Consider the following 16,194-nt stretch of genomic DNA (forward strand, 5'->3'; position numbering starts at 1 on the left):
TAGCTCTTAGAATTCTGCCCTTATTTGTAAATGCTATTTTGCCAGCTACAAAATGCTGGGGATGGAATTGAGGCTCACACATTCTAGACAAGTGCTCTACCAGTACCAGTGCACTACATCCCCAGACCTTTTTTTTTTTTTTTTTAAATTTTGAGGCATGAGAGTTGCCTGGCTGGCCTCAAACTTGAGGTCCTCCTGCCTAAGCCTCCTGAGTAGCTGGGATTACAGGTGTGCAAGCACTGTGCCTAGCTTTTCTTTTTTTAAAACAACTTTATTGAGGTATAATTTATGTACCATAAAGTTCACCTCTTTAAAGTGGACCATTGATTGGTTTTTAGTGATTCACAGAGTTGTGTGCCTGTTACCAGTTAATTTCAGTACATTTTTATCACCCAAGAAAGAAATCCTATAACCATTAACAGTCGTTTCCTACCTTGAAAATCACAGTCCCCAGAAATCACTGATCCACTTCCTGTCTCTGCATTCACCTGTGCTGGACAGATGCTCTCAGTAGAATTGAGCACCCCCAGCCTGCCCACGAGACCCTAGGGCCTGCATGCTCGTGGGAAAGTGTATCGGACAGATCTGACTTGACTTGGCAGAGGTCAGCAGCCCTCAGTCCCCAGCAATCCCCATGCACGGTTTTCTCTTGAATTCCTCAAAAGATGTGATTGTTTCTGTGGTTCCAAGGGCAGCTGTCTTCTGGTAGATGGCTTCTTATTTGCTCCTCGTGGTGGTGTCTGGGAGTTCTTCCTCCTGCTGGCTCAGATCTTCGGGCCCAGGTCCTGGGAGGACATGCAGATGCAGGCGAACTATGGCCTGCCCGTGTCTGTTAGCTTGGCCATTGTTGGCCAGCAGGTACAATGAAGTGGTTTCACCCAGACATCCTGGATTCTGGCCCCTCTGTGCCTAGGAAGTTAAGGGGTTGAGGAAAGTTGGCTAGGACCAGAGCCTCCTCTTGTCCTTCATGCCCTGCCATCCCCACTCCTAGCCAACCTCTGATGACTCCCACCTTGTACTCTAGATCTGCAGAGCTGTCCACCTCCAGACGGATGTGGGCTGTCTGTGCCTACTGTCTTTCTAAATGCCTTTTGTTTCAGGTTTTTAGTTGTTTTAATGATAGAAATCCCAACACCTATCCTCCCATCTTATTGGGAACTAAAGCCCTGTAATGCTTCTCCCCATCCCCCTGTACTGGGGATTAAAAAGTAAATACTGGGCAAGCACTTTACCTCTGAGCTGTATCCCAGAACTTTTTATGTGTTATTTTGAGACAAGGAATATTACGAGTTTGCTGAGTCTCTCTTAAGTTGCCGGGGCTGAGGACACTGGTGTGCACTCCAGTGCCTGCCTCATACATAATACATGTTGTTAAATGTGAAACAGGCCTGGCAGTTCAAATCTGATGCCATGAGACTGACATCGTGTATATGATACGCATAGTGGGAATGAATGATGTGTTCAGGCTTTTTTATATCTAGGTTTATAATTGAGGTTGTCCAATAATTTTTAATAAGTACAAAACTGGAGTTCAACTGATGTTTAACAAGCAGACTGCTTGTAAATAACTGCATGAGACCTGGGTGTGGTGGGCCTGTGGTTGTACCCTGAGACCTCGGCTTTGTTGTTGTTTGTTCAGGTCCCCTACAGCTGTGTTCTTACCATGTGGGCATCTGTCTCACCGCTGTCCTCTGCAGGTCCTTGGATCCTGTCACTGGCTGACCTTCCCTGGGGACCCTGGCACCACTGTGTGTCCTCTGCTAGAGGCAGTCAACCTTTCCTTGGGCCCCTCACCCCTGGCATCTTTGAGCCCTTGGCTCCACACAGTCATATTTCCAGTGCAGGTTTGGGAAGATGCTGCCTCTGGAGAAGGTGTTGGCCTCCCCCAGAAGCTCCCCAACTCCCCCAGAGGTGCCCACCGAAGGGTCTGCAGACACAGAAGGGTCTGCAGACACGAGTCAGCAAGAGGACCCCGAGTCTGAGACCATCCCCGAGAGGACTCCTGCGGACCTCGAGTTCTCTCGCCTGCGGTTCCGGGAGTTTGTCTACCAGGAGGCGGCTGGTCCCCACCAGACCCTGGCCAGGCTGCACGAGCTGTGTCGCCAGTGGCTGCGCCCTGAGGCCTGCTCCAAAGAGCAGATACTCGAGATGCTGGTGCTGGAGCAGTTCCTGGGCATCCTGCCTGACAGGGTCCGTCCCTGGGTGGTAGCCCAGTACCCCGAGAGCTGTAAGAAGGCAGCCTCTCTGGTGGAGGGCCTCACGGACGTCCTGGAGGAGCCAGGTGAGGCTGCCGCCCTGGAAGAACGTGTCTTAGAGGAAACGGGGAGCAGGGTCTGGGAAGGGCTGGAATCCCTGGGTACGGCTTTGCAGAGAAAATTGTTTCCCCACGTGTAGGAGGCACGGGAGAAAGCAGCCCTGAGTCGGAGAGGCTGTTTCTCAGTCAGCAGGGATCCAAGTTCCTGCTGTCCTACCCATTGCCATTTCCATCAGGGTTGCCTCATAGGCTGGGACAGCTGCTTGGGCTCCTGCCCTCACTTCTGCTTTGCAGATGTTAGGAAGCAGGAGAAATGACCAGCCTCATAAAAACTGGGTGAATATTCTGGGTCACTGGCTGGAGATTTCATCTCTGCAGTTCTGAGGGATGGATGGGTGGTGACGGGGCAGGAGCCCATGGGCTTGGGGTCAGAACCCTGGGTCCATGCCTGGCCCTCTGCAGGCTCTGTGATGGTTAGCTTGTATCCTAACCTTTCACTGTTCCGTGGTTGTAAACAGGGATGCTGTTGTGTTCCCCAGCTGGATCATCTTCTGGGTTGAGTGAGGGAGTGTATGAGAGGCACCCTGACCCCCTGCTGTTACCAGGAGGACTAGGGAGCCCCAGAGACCCTGAGGATATCCCAGTGCCACCCGATACTCGTGAGTGAGCAGCTGGGCCTTAGATGGGGAGGTGGGTGCGCCGCGGAGCCAGTGTGGGAGCAGAGGGGGGCCTGGAAGTCCATCATGCACATGGGACTTGGTCCTGCACATTACTATGCCATGAGTGCATTACTTTTGAGTTAAGAGTCCCCTTAAAAAACAGCAGTTATACATGTTTACCACATGATGAAGACACATTGATGTATGAAGAAAAAAAGTAATCTCTTGCGGGGTGCAGTGGCACACACCTGTAGTCTCAGTGGCTCAGGAGGCTGAGGAAGGAGGATCACAAATTTGAGGACAGCCTCAGTGACTTAGCAAGGCCCTGAGCAACTTGGCAAGACCCTGTCTCACAATAAAATATGAGGGCTGGGGATGTGGCTCAAGTGGTAGAGCGCTCGCCTAGCATGTGTGATTCTCGGCACCACATAAAAATAAAATAAAGGCATTGTGTCCACCTAAAACTAAAAATTAAGTATTAAAAAAAAAATAAAATATGAAAAGGGTTGGGGAGGTGGCTCAGCGGTAAAGTGCCCCTGGGTTCAATCCCTAGTACCAAAAAAAAGTTACATCCCCTCTCCTCATGCCCTCTAAAAATAGCATCCTGGTGTGTGGCTGCCCGCCTTTCTGCACGTTGCGCATGCTTGCAGAGTTGGCTGCTGGTCTCCTGGAAAACAGTGCTCACTGCTCATGGGGCGGTCCTCCCTGGGCTGTGGTCCCTGGCTCCTTGGCTGCCTGGCACCCCCTGTGCAGCCCGGTGACCCTGCCCTCGGAACAAGGAACTGCAGATAGTGCCTGTGTGGTCTCCACAGCTGCTCTGGTGCACAGGCTGGGCCTGCCCTGCCCGTCGGCCCTGCGCTGGTACCGTGCCAGGTCCCTGCCCGTCTGGAGGGCAGCAGAAGGCACTGCCTCCTCCATGGCGTGAGCTGGCACTTTTGTGGTGGCTCTGCCCCGTGAGGTGCAGGCCTGCGTGGTGTGAGTGTGCTGGGACCTGTGAGGGGGCCGCAGGTCTGCCTGGCCACTCTGAGTCGTGCAGTGACTGCATGTCTCCCTGCAGCGCTGCCCTGCCTTCTCCCAGCCTGGCCTGCGCTGGAACCCATGCTCCTGGATCAGGGGAGCAACGGGGGAGAGAAGACCGACGAGGCCAAAGCGCAGCCGACGGTGGGTGGGGGCCCTTGGGTGTGCTGGGGCTGACCTGCTCACAGGGTCCGTCCCTCCTGGCCCTGGATGCTGTTCCCTCCCAGGGCATGCACTCTCCCACAGCAAGGATTAGGACCCTGAATGCCCACTGCCAAGGCCAGGAAGCCTGCTTTGGTGGAGACCTGAGGGTAGGACCCACAGGAGGGCGTGGCTCCCGCCTGCCCTCCGTGGGGTTGGGTGGAAGCCTCAGTGAGGGCCGCCTTGCCTTTCTGTTTCAGCCGTCCTTTCCGGAGGAACCTCTGCACTCTGAGGAGTGGGCCCACCTGGATCCTGCAGAGGAGAACATGAAGAGCTACAGGAAGCTGCTCCTGTGGGGTGAGGCTCGCCTCCCACAGCCCGCGCTCCCCGATGGGTGGGAGATTCTGACCCCATCCTGGGGGCTTCCTTGGGACACTGGGGATGTTTTAAATGTCTGAACTTGGGCTGGTTTGCCCAGGTCCCACCCTTACCTGAGTTCTGCCTGGGTCCTGGGTTCCTGCGGGATTGGAAGCCTCTGAATTGAGAAAGCTCTCCCAGCTTCCAACCGCCAGTGCTCCCCACTTTGTGGTGCAGAGATGAGGCTTCTCAGCCTGTGGGCCTGGTGAAGGGTCTGTTTGGTAAAAGTTGGTGCCACAGAGCCCTCCTTTGCAGGGGGCTTCCTGAGCCCTTTGTGGTTCTGATTTTGTTTTTTTCATTTGTGCTGGGGGCTGGCCCCGGGCTTCCTGCACAGTAAACACATGCTCCACAGCTGAGCGACGCCCCCAGCCAGTTTTATGTTCCTACATGTTTGATTTGCTTCCCCTCAGACTCGTTTACCACCCAGCTTGTGGGCCCTCCAGCCTCACCCAGGCACAGCCTCCTCTTCCTCCGCCTGCCTTATTCAAGGAACCCTAGCTTTCCAGGGGCTTGGTCCTGGCCCTCCAGCCTAGGGGAGTGAGGCCGGCTGCTTTCTGTGTTGGTCCTCTTAAGAGTTGCTTTGTCTGTTGGAACCTCAGGGTACCAGTTTGCCCAGCCTGATGCTGCATCTAGTCTGGAGGCAGAGGAGCAGCCCCTTGTGGAAGGAGAGGCACCTGGAGGCAGCCTCCCAGGTAAGGGCACCTTAGAAAGTGGTGAGCAGGGTAGAGCATGCACCTTGCTTTCAGGCAGGTGCCCTCCCCCACCCCCCCAGCTTTGGCTTCACCTGTGTTGGAGCAGGAAGCAGGCATCATTTCTTAGGGATCTCTTGCTGCATGACAACCGCCCTAAAACTTGGTCACCAGAAAGAACAGCAGAATTACTTGTGAGGTGTGGGCTGCTGGGCTGAGCTGTGCTGTGGCCACTTGGTCTTCAGGGCCGCATGGACCTCTGTGGCCACCTGGAACCTACCTGGGTCTGGAGTCTCCCTACCTGGGGAGACTCTCCATGGTCTCTCCCAGTGCTAGCCGGGCCTCCCCAGGTCAGCAGCTGGGTTTTGGGGGTGCACTCGAGGAGTATAAGCACTTGTTGAGGCTCTGCTGGCCTCCTGCATGCTGATGTCCCTGGGCACAAGGCCACGGCCGTGTGGAGAGCCCAAAGGTCTGGCTCTGGGGCAGGAGTTTAAGCCCCGTGCAGCCAGTGGGCTTTTGCAGGGCTTTCTGGCCCTCATTCCCCGACACCACGGCTGTGTGGCCTCCATGCCAGTCCTCCTGCAGTCAGGGTGGCTGCTCCTGGGGTCACTTCCCCAGCAGCAGGGTGGAGAAGGCCCTGCTCACTGCCTGCTTATGCTGGTGGTCACACGGCCCTTGGCTGCTAGGAGGGGCCATTTCTTTCAGGTAGCAGGGAGCTGGAAGAGGGTGACAGAGGCCGCCAGGTCACGGCCTCGTGTCCCACACCCTTTCCCCTCCTTGCTCAGGCCTTCTTTCCTTAGTGCGGCGTGGGCAGTGTCCAGGCCTGAGCGCTTAGTCAGGGCTGCTCACACGTGGACCTTATTTCAGGCAGCGGGAAGCAGGAAGAAAGCACAGAGAACATGTGCGAGGAGGGCTCCGCAGGCCAGGACAGTGGCTCACAGGAAACGCCATCAGAGAGGCTGGCAGGGGACGCAGGGGACACTCCTGCAGACCCCCCAATGGATACCAACCAGGAGGAGGAGCAGCCCGAGAAGGCGCCAGACACTGTGGGTGAGGATTCAGGCTGCGTCAGCCCCTCCCAGAAGCAAAGAGTCCCCTGCCCTTCAGAAGAAGACCAGGGCCAGGCGAGTCCAGACAGCCCACAGCAAGGCTCTGGGACCAAGCGGCCCCACCCAGAGGATGAGGGTGAGCAGGGACCCGAGTGTGCCTCCAGCCAGAGCAGCCAGCAGCCTGGGGACGCCATGCAGCCTGAGGCAGATGGCCGTGCTGCCACGCCCCTAGCTGGGCAGGACGCAGGCACCTCGGCCTCAGGCAGTCCTGAGGCCGAGGAGCCTGGAGTGTCGGGAGGGAAGCCCTACCCCTGCAGTGAGTGTGGGGAGGCCTTTGCGTGGATCTCGCACCTCATGGAGCATCACAGGAGCCACGGCAGCAAGAAGCTGTGCGCCTGCCAGGGCTGCTAGACAGGCCCTGCCGGCCAGCACTGGAATCCCCAGGAGCCATTCTGCACCTGGCCCCGCCCTGCCACAGTGAGTTCACTCTGGGGGGAGGGTGGGCCTGAGGCCTAGAGACAAGCCACCAGGCCAGTGTCCCTTGAGGTGACAGTGACTGGCTGGGAATCTCAGAATGTATGGGGGCTCCTTCCAGACACTTGGGGGTGGTCTTCCTGTGGTCTTTGGACAAACATCAGCTTGTTTCCCAAATGGGCTGATGTGGCCAGAGCACCCACGGAAAACCCCACCTCATCCACCACGGGAAACCCCGACCCCACTGTCCTGCAGCCACGTCTATACCTCCGTGTGCCGGCCGTGGCCATTGTGCAGTTCGAGTCCCCGGTGTGCGTGTTCTGTGGGCAGTCTTGGAGTCTTCACTTCCACTGCTCCTGTTTGAGCTCCCCAAGTTTGTTCAGGCAGAATTCTTGCCAGATGTTCTGGCCTTTCGTAAATATGTGACGTCAAGTTCACTTTTGAATCCTGAAAAGCTGAAACTATTTCCTTGTTCCACTCATGCGTCTTTACCTATACGGAGTGGCTTACGAAGATCACCGAAATGCTTGGAGCCTAGTATGCAGTTTTCTGACTATGGGTTCCAGCCCATCAGTGAATTGTGAAATCAAACTAGTGGGTGGCCAACGGCATTACCAAGCAATGAAGTAGAATAAAGTAGGTCAGAATGCATCACGTAGTGAAGGCAGTATCATTTTGTGGAGTTCCAGCTGTGTATCTAAATGTGAGAACTGGCTTCTATTGTAGGATGTCTCTTACCAGGGGGTGATTGCAGTAGGTTGGAAACACTAACAAAGGTTGAGGAAGCTTCTGTCTGCCTGAGCAAAGGGAACTTAACTCCTTGGGCTCCGTGAGGTGTCTTGATTTTGCATTTAATCTCAGATTATAGTATTGTTTCTGTTGCCTGAGCATAAATTTAATTGCTCCTGTAGATAAACGGTGCCTCTTTCTGTCACTGTGTTTGAGCCAGCAATTGTGTAACAACCCCCGAGTCACAGGCTTGACGTAATAAAGTATTTATTTCTTCACTCACATTACAGCTGGACATCCTGACTGTTGCCTGTGTGTGTTGGTGGGAGGGGCCCCTGCTTCTTGCTGTAACCCAGGGATCCGCTTCCGCTCTCCAGTCCTTGAAGGGAAATGAGACTGTGGGCCCCTCACTCATAAGGGCCCAGGTACCCATCTCTACCAGTTACTGAGCCACATTCCCCTCTGCCTGTCCTCAAACCAAGTGTGGTTCTGGCAGTAAAAAAAGCCTAAATAGACTCTTCCAACCCTCATTCCCACTCAGCCTTGCTGAGGCTGGCTTTGAATTCATGATCCTTCTGCCTCAGTCTCCTGAGCACCAACACACCCAGCACATCTGGCTTCTTTGAAGACGGGCCCACGCACACCTGTAATCCCAGTCCCTCGGGAGGCTGAGGCAGGAAGATGGCCAGCCTCAGCAACTTATCGAGGTACTAATCAACTCAGAGAAAGCAAGGCTTCCCATCACAAAGGGAAGGTCAAGACGCTGACCAGAGGACCTAAGTCACCATGCTGCTACTGGCCAGCCACATGTGAAGGGAGCACCTGAAGTGTGGCTAGTGAACTCGGAGGCCCTGGGCATAAGTACACACTGGAGAAGTAAAGGATCTCAGGTTTTTAATACTGACATGTCAGAATGGAAATGTGGTGCACGTAGGGGGGACATATTGAGCTAAGTTTATCTATTTCTATTTTTCTTTTTTTGATGGAACCCAGGGGTGCTCTATCACAGAGCTACATCCTCAACCCTTTGATTAATTTTTGAGACAGTCTTATCAAGTTGCCAAAGCTGGTCACAAACTTTGAGCGCCCTGCCTCAGCCGCCTCAGTAACTGGAATTACAGGTGTGCACATTGTGCCCACTTCTTGCTTTTGGAATGGGACCGGAATATTTTAATACAGTTACCCAGATAGCTTGCAGTGGTTCTGTTGGCCGTCTTTTGCAGCTTTTAAAGGACAGTGAAGGACTGCGGATGCATGCAGCCCACTGGTAGAGTACTTGTTTAATATTCATGAAGTCTTGGGTTCCACCCCCAGCACTGCAAACAACTACAAGGAAAGTGAAATTAATTCCCAAAAGGCTTTTCACAAGGAGCAGTGTTGAAAGACTATTTGCAACATTTTCCCCCAGAAGCAATTTCAAGTTCACTAGGAATTTATATGCTAGCGCAGTGATTGAGGAAATCAGACTGATGCAAGCACAACTGATTACCACCCAGGATCCAAACCAAACAATGCAATTATTCCCCCCGCCCCCCATTACTGGGGGACCCAGGGGTGCTTTACTAGTAAACCACATCCCCTGCCCTTTTTATTTTCAGACAGGGTCTCGCTAAAGTTGCCCAGGCTGATCTTGAACTTATAATCCTCCTGCATCAGCTTCCAGAGTCACTGGGATTACAGGTGTGCGTCACCGTGCCCGAGGCTATTTCTGATGAAGAAGGCAACAGCCATGTAATGGTTGTAGTTGTCAGGAATACTTCTATTTGTGGATCCAGGGTTTAATGAAATACTGTGAGCTTTTAAATTAAACATAAAAATAGAAACTTAATGAATGGGGTGGGGGGAGTAGAATACCAGGATGAAGAATCAATGAGGACACATTTCAAGAAAAGATTAACTTGAACACTTCCTCAAAGAGAAATCTTAGAACAAAACAGAGTACCAATGTGAAGTGCCACTGAGCATGAGATGATGGCTGAACAAAGGAGTAAACCCTCCCCTTTTCGTAATATCAGCATTTCTAATGCCTGTGAGTCCTGCAGCAAAGCCCTCTCAGAATCTTGAGACATTCCATGGAAGCAGCTTTATGTTTCAAGTCTTCCCATACACAGCTTTTCAATCCCATTGCACATAGAAATTAAATTGCAAAACGAGATGAGGGACGTAAATTCTGTTTATAGTATGCTGATACATTGGCATATGGAATTAGAAGTGTCTGGGATTGGCTGTTACATACCCAGAACAAGCAGCTTACACACAAACCAGCTTTGTACTGTCAAAGACAAGTATCCAAGGGATTCCACAAAAATGCCATTCTCATTTTTGGAACATACTGCTATGATTATCAGAGTCAACCTGAATATTCATAAACATCCCTTTAAGAAAGAATATAATGTAAACAACAGCAAATTCTGACTTCATTTGGTTTTCTTACCTGAAAGGTATCTGTTGAATTTCTCAGGCCTTTGAATCTCTGGTTCGGTCTGTTGAATGCTTGGACGCGTGGCATCACCAGGCCCAGACATTCCTTTTTTCTCTCTCTCCTCGAGGCTCGGGGTCCTCAAGGTTGATTGTTTCCACCTTTCCCTGCTGTTTAGAACCTAACCCTTGGTGGCGCTAGGCATTTCCGTCTGAGAACGAGGAGTGGGTGCTGCATCTTTCTTGTGAGAAGGAACAGGCCGAGTCTGAGTGGGACGAGCTGTGGCTTAAGGCCTCCCCTGTCCCCAGCACCCATGCAGCCGTCTCCCCAGTGAGAGTTCTGGGTGCTGGGTCAGGGAGCAGCTGTGGGCGAAGGCCTTCCCTCAGTCCCCGCAGGCGCAGGGCTTCTCCGGGGAGGAGGTGGCCGCAGCACGCCTCGGGCTTGCCCCCCCCCCCCCCGCGGGTCCTGCGGTGCCGAGAGACGGTGGCTCTGGCTGAAGGCGCTGCCGCCCGCACTGGCTGCATTCGTTCGGCCTCTCCCGGGGTGGACCCCCTGGTGCTGGACAAGTTGGGTGGCCCCGGCTGAAGGTCTGGCCGCACTTGCGGCAGGCGTAGGGCTTGCGGCCCGAGTGCGTGCGCTGGCGCTGGGTCCGGGAGGAGCCTCTCGCGGGTGCTGGGAGAGGGACCGGCTGAAACCGAAGCCTTCCCACGGTCCCCGCACGCGTGGGGCTTGGCGCCCTGTGCGTCCTCCGGTGCTGGGTCAGCGGGGCCATCTGGTTGAAGGTCCGGCCACACCGAGGGCACCGATAGGGCTTCTTCCCGGGGGTGGGGGGGGGGAACCCTCCAGTGCTTGGTGAGCGCAGAGCTGTTCCGGAAGCCTTTTCCACACCGGCGACATTGGCCAGGCTCTTCACATTCCCGCCATCTGCAGAGTTTCTCTTTTGCACAGATTTTCTGTTGTGCATTTACCTTTGAGTCCAGCTTCTGCCTCTTTCTGGGTGTTCTCCACATGTGGGGACCTGGCTGTTCAGGAGTCGCTGGATGAGCTGGGAGATCAGGGCTAGGACTCCAGGCTCCCCCAGACCCATTCCCCCACGGCTCCTGCCCAGGCTTGAGGGCTGCCGCGTCTCCCGGCTCGCGCCTCTCAGGACTCCACTCCCAGGGACCTGCGGTGTCCTCCCCTGGAAGGGCCACACACTACCCCACAGGAGTCTGCACCAGAACAACACTGCTGGACAGCTCTTCTGAGGTGCTTTCCTTTGGGGCAGAAGGGCTGATTTCTTGTCTGGTTTCTAAGTCTAGAAGAAACAAAAAAAGTGGAAATGTCCCTTGGTCCCTTTCTAGGGGGAAAGAGTTTGTAGTATTTAGGGAGAGAGCAGAATTAAACTGGTCTTGGAAATTCTGAGGTACAAAAAGTTCTTCATGTTGTGCAAACCAGGAGAGGAACAGGAAGAGGGGTGGGGAAAGGCAGCCAAGGAGACGGTGCTCAGGGGCGACTCCCAGAGGCACCAGGCTCCCGGGCAGTGATGGCCAGAGCAGTGAAGGCAGCCAGCTACGCAGCTCCCACAGTGCCAGGAGGCCAGAGAACAGTGCCACGTGGGAAGGACCCCAGACACCTTCCACCACAATACCCATCTGGTGTCTCCTCCACAGCTCAGCTCAGACATGAAGGAACTCGGCAGGCCCCCAAACCAGACACTGGGAGGACAGATGTGTGACCTCGGTGCGGTGGAGCGCTTGGACCTGGCTTATCTGTCTCGCGAAGTGGGATCCTCAAAGGCAGGGCATCTGCCCACCTCAATAACCACAGGGCCTCAGCCGATGAAGCAGTGGACCCCTGTCCTCCTGCTCTGGTGCCCTGCCCTCCCCCACAGCCATGGCTCTCAGACTGGCTAGAGGTGTGAGGTGGGCACCTTCCCCATACTATGTGATGCTCCAGTGAAACTTAAAAAAAAAAAAAAAAAGGCCAGGCTGTGTGTGGTTAGTGGAATAACGGCTCCCAGGATGTCCACATCCTAACCCCCAGGCAAGGAGGAACCAAGGGGTGGAGAAACCAGCCTCTGCCAACTCTGTGTACCTGGCCTTGTGCCAGGGAATGCAGGTGGCCTCTAGGGGTTGGAAAAGGCAAAAAAGAATTCCTCCCAGCAGCCCCAAGAACACGCCCCATGCGCTCCATCAGGGCCAGCGAGAGCTGTGTGAGAATCTGCTCTGCTTTCAGCCACCAAGTTCATGGTGATTTGTTACAGCAGCAACAGGAAGCTACGCTGGGCGAGAGCTGGCTGCTCTGAGGCTGGAGGACCCTTCTGTGACCCTCCCACACTGGCCAAGCCTCTCAGAACTTGGTGACAAGCCACTCTTCAGATAGGGCCTGGACACACCCACCTCCTGCACACTGCTCGCTGAACCCAGCAGCAGAGCAAAAGGACAAAGAGCAGAACGACGCAGGCAGTGCTGGGCCCGGTTTAAACTGACATCACACAGAGCTGTCTGCTGTGTCACTTGGCTTCCTCTGCCTGGAATGCTGCTCGCGCAGACGTCTAGCCCAGGCTCTGGCTTCCACCCCTCCCTGAAGCTGTCCATCCTCCTGCTGTCCTCCCACTGCCTTCCTGCTTTCACTTCTGGGCACTCGCCCAACCTGTAGTCACCTCACACTGCTGTCACCGCTGTACTGTCTGCCCCTCCCCCAGACTGTAGGTGCCCTGACGGTGGCAACTCAGTCTCATGGCCAGGAGTGCTGGGTGGGTGTTCACTTGGAGAGCAGCCGATCTACTGTGCAGAACCAGAAAGCAGAGAGAGAGAGAGAAACCTGCAGGTGCAGGTGGACAGGCCCTGAAAGGCTCTGTCTCACCTGGGCACATGCCTTGGGGATCTCCAGAGTCCACTGCCCACAGCTTGGCCTCCTGCTCCAGCAGGAAGAGGACCTCTGGCCCTGGGAACCAGTGTCCTGCTCAGGGAGACCTGTGGAGTGAGCATCTGCCTCCCATGACCTGCTGATCCCCGACCACTCCACCTTGTCTTCCAGGTGGCTACAGCAGTCATGTCAAGAGCCCAGTGTTCTTTTTTTTTTTTTTTTTTTTCAATGAGAGAGAGAACCTCAACATTTATTTTTTAGTTTTCGGCGGACACAACATCCCTGTTTGTATGTGGTGCTGAGAATCGAACCCGGGCTGCATGCATGCCAGGCGAGCGCGCCACCACTTGAGCCACATCCCATGCCCAAGAGCCCAGTGTTTCCTTTTTTTTTTTTTTTTAAAGGAGACAGAGAGAGAGAGAGAGAGAGAATATGAATCTTTTTTGTAGATGAACACAACACAATGCCTTTATTTTTTTTAATATTTATTTATTTTTTTAGTTTTCGGTGGACACAAATCTTTATTTGTATGTGCTGCTGAGGATCGAACCCAGCACCTTGCGCATGCCAGGCAAGCGCGCTACCGCTCGAGCCACATCCCCAGCCCAAGCCCAGTGTTCTTAAGGGACTCCATGTCCATACTCTTGACCCTTGAGCCCACCCCCAGTTCCTGAGTGGACCTCAGAGTTCTGCTTCCTCCCTTGTCAGCTGGCAACAGTGGCACTGTGAAGGGGACCTGGCAGCCAGCCATAGCAACCTGGAGACTCTGGCCAGACTCCCTTGTCCACTGGTCTTGCACACAAGAATGGCACCCTGGGAGCTGTCTTGTCATCTTCAATAGCCCATCTGGAAACTCAGACAGAAAGAGGCTGTTGGGTAAATCCTATCAGCTCGGGAGGCTGAGGCAGGAGGATCATGTGTTCAAAGCCAGCCTCAGCAATGGAGAGGCACTAAGCATCTCAGTGAGACCCTGTCTCTAAATAAAATACAAAATAGGGCTGGGGATGTGGCTCAGTCAAGCGTCCCTGGGTTCAATCCTGGGTATCAAAAAAAAAAAAAAGAGGCTGCTGGGGTCTGAGTGTTGATCTTCCCCGAGGTTGTTATGTTGGAACCTAACGCTCATTATGACAGCATTAAGAGGTGAGGCCTCTGAAATGAGGGTTCCACCTGTGAATGGGTTGAGTGCCCAAGAGAAGTGCACAGGCGCTCCCTTGCCCCAGGTCTGCCATGTGCAGCTGCAGGAGGCACCCTGATCTTGGACTTCCCAGACTACAGAATTGTAGCAACACGTTTCTACTGTTTATAAATTACCCAGTCAAAGGTGCTTTGGTAGAGCAGCCCAACCAGATGAAGACAGACGAAGACACAGAAGGCCGAGTGAGGAGCTCCCAAGAGCACCACTGAAAGACTCAGCCCATTTCTCGGCTTCTCGTGATTTCAGGTTGGGTCTGTAACCTGTTGATATTAATCCTATTTGATATTCTCTACACTAAAAAAGTCAAGTTCCTGAAACTCAAGATATAGCCCAAGGATTGCTTTTAAAGCTGAGCCCTAGCCAGGAGAGGTGGTGCACACCTGTCATGTCAGCCACTCAAGAGGCTAAGGCAGGAGGATACAGGTTTGAGGCCAGTCTCAGCAAGTTAGTGAGACCCTGTGTCAAAAGGAAACATAAAAGGGCTGGGGATGTAGATCAGTGGTAGAGCACACCGGGGTTCAATCTTTTCAAAGGGAAAAGAAAACAAAACCAAGTCCTAGGCCCATTTTTTTTTTCCCAAAACACTTTATTAGTTATTGACAGATCTTTATTTATTTATATGTGGTGCTGAGAATTGAACCCAGTGCCTCTCACATGCTAGGCAAACGCTCTACCACTGAGCCACACCCCCAGCCCTCCTAGCCCCATTTTTAACACAGGAGAAGTGACTGTTGTGTCTGAAGACCACTGAGGACATGGGTGTGGCCTTACCTACAGAGACCAGCAGTGTGAAGGTCTCCAGCATCACATCATGGTACAGGGTCCTCTGGGCAGGCTCTAGTTGCCCCCACTCCTCCTGGGTGAAATCCACAACCATGTCCTCAAAGGTCACTTGCTCCTGAAATATCGTGAGTGTCCTCAGCTGAGTCAAACCTGGCACTAACTGCTGGTGGGGGCAGGTGGTGAATGGGAACAACAGCTGGGCTAGATGGGGTCTGGAGGTTGGGGTCAGAGTTTCCTATGGCCTGTTCCTCATTGGTGTAGGAACAGCCTCTCACCTGTCTTCCAACAATTTGGAGAAAAGTCTCAGAGTTGGTATCAGAACAATCCCACTAGTTAACCTCACATCTTAGGTTACAATTCCCCGTTGCAACTAAGTTCTCTGCACTGACCCAATCTGGAGGGTGTGGGAAAATCCCTTTCCAGCAGGACCCCACTCTTCAATTTCGGGCACTTAAACATTAGGGTAACTGCATGGTCTTCAGAAAAGGTGGGGTTCATGGGGCAATTCCTGTGGTTATCACACCCTTCCATGTGTTTTCCAATAGTCCCCAGAGAGGCTAGTCCCTCCCAGCAGGTTTGTGGGTAGGATTAGGGCCATCAGGAAAGGTCTCTGTGTTTTTGCTCCTGCCCTGGAGCTCTTTTCCCCACAGAGCTGGCCACATTCAAGGTGCCAACTTGGAATCAGAATCTCGAGACTACGAGCACCTTAACCTAACCTTCTTGCACCACAACTAGGAGCCGGAAGGTCTGTGCTGGCCATGAACTCCGTGGCCTCAGGTTTGCCATTACAGGTGAGGAGGCAGCTGGGGAGAGAGGTGGAGCTGGCTGGAGTGCCCTCCTGGCAGGGGAATGACAGGGCACAGGCTGAGGCACAACAGGCTTCCGAGGTGGGGCCCTGAGAGGACAGAAGCGTACCTACCCCCGCCCTGGTGATGAGGAGCCCAGCAGCCATTCCCCGTGTTTCTGGCCTCTTGCGGGAACAGTCAGGTCCAGCTCTGGGTGGTTTCTGCAGTGACCAGAGATGCCAAGCCTAAAGCTCTTGGGTGCAGGTAAAAGGTCTGGCTGTGGGACGTGAGACGCTGGGGCCCAGCACTGGTGCTGTGGAGGGTGCTCTCTGCACTGTCCTGCCCACTCCGCATAGGGAAACCGAGGGCAGGGTGGGCACATTCTCCAGAGAGGCTGCACAGGTCATTTCCAGGAGGAGCTTTACTGACAGGAAGACGAACAGCTCGGGTCCCCCGGCCCCCGTTGGTGTGCCTCAGTTTCCCTCTTCCATAAAATGGCCCAGCATTCAGCTTAGAAGGCCATGATGGGGACTGTAGGAATTAAGGGCCCCGGTAAACCGGCGAGGGCTGCTGCTCTGGGCGGGAAGTCTGCTCTGGGGAGCGCCCCGCAGAGGCCCGTGCCAGGGCCCTAGGTGAGAGGCGCCTCCCTGACCCCGCAGGCCGGGGACCGGGGCTTCCTCCTCCTCGCCCGCCCCGGGCGCTGCGGGGCAGAGGCGAAGCCGGGCTTCCCACC

General features: G+C 54.1%; 2 protein-coding genes across 4 annotated transcripts in view; one reads left to right on the forward strand and one right to left on the reverse strand.

The window, feature by feature from the left end:
* The window catches only part of Zscan18 (zinc finger and SCAN domain containing 18), a 9,205-nt gene extending 1,489 nt beyond the window's left edge, over window positions 1–7,716 (forward strand). Inside the window, exons 2-7 of one of the 3 annotated variants that reach the window (XM_015505535.2) lie at window positions 1,698–2,281; window positions 2,773–2,913; window positions 3,971–4,074; window positions 4,332–4,428; window positions 5,088–5,180; window positions 6,045–7,716. In XM_015505535.2, the coding sequence (XP_015361021.1) occupies window positions 1,855–2,281; window positions 2,773–2,913; window positions 3,971–4,074; window positions 4,332–4,428; window positions 5,088–5,180; window positions 6,045–6,637 (1,455 nt within the window). In that variant the 5' untranslated portion in view covers window positions 1,698–1,854 and the 3' untranslated portion in view covers window positions 6,638–7,716. The remainder of the gene's footprint in view (window positions 1–1,697; window positions 2,282–2,772; window positions 2,914–3,970; window positions 4,075–4,331; window positions 4,429–5,087; window positions 5,181–6,044) is intronic. The other 2 variants (XM_015505536.2, XM_015505538.2) reach the window with 2 other exon arrangements.
* Window positions 7,717–9,584: 1,868 nt separating this feature from the next.
* On the reverse strand, window positions 9,585–15,628 carry LOC107158821 (zinc finger protein 184-like). Its single transcript, XM_015505314.2, has 3 exons — window positions 15,596–15,628; window positions 14,665–14,911; window positions 9,585–12,791 (listed from the first exon to the last, which is right to left on the reverse strand). The coding sequence occupies exons 1-3, from the start codon at window positions 15,626–15,628 to the stop codon at window positions 12,505–12,507; spliced, it is 567 nt and encodes a 188-aa protein (XP_015360800.1). The 3' UTR covers window positions 9,585–12,504.
* Window positions 15,629–16,194: the final 566 nt, after the last annotated feature.

Source organism: Marmota marmota, unplaced genomic scaffold (assembly GCF_001458135.2).
Source record: "Marmota marmota marmota unplaced genomic scaffold, marMar, whole genome shotgun sequence".
Lineage (NCBI taxonomy): Eukaryota > Metazoa > Chordata > Mammalia > Rodentia > Sciuridae > Marmota > Marmota marmota.

Bases quoted from the DNA above. Each gene is read 5' to 3' on its own strand.
- LOC107158821 (XM_015505314.2), bottom strand. From the start codon at position 15,628: ATGGCTGCTGGGCTCCTCATCACCAGGGCGGGG. The intron at 14,912-15,595 runs GTAGGTACGCTT...AACAGGCCATAG, and splicing joins TCCTCATCACCAGGGCGGGG to GAAACTCTGACCCCAACCTC. The intron at 12,792-14,664 runs GTAAGGCCACAC...CTCCCTGAGCAG, and splicing joins CACACTGCTGGTCTCTGTAG to GACACTGGTTCCCAGGGCCA.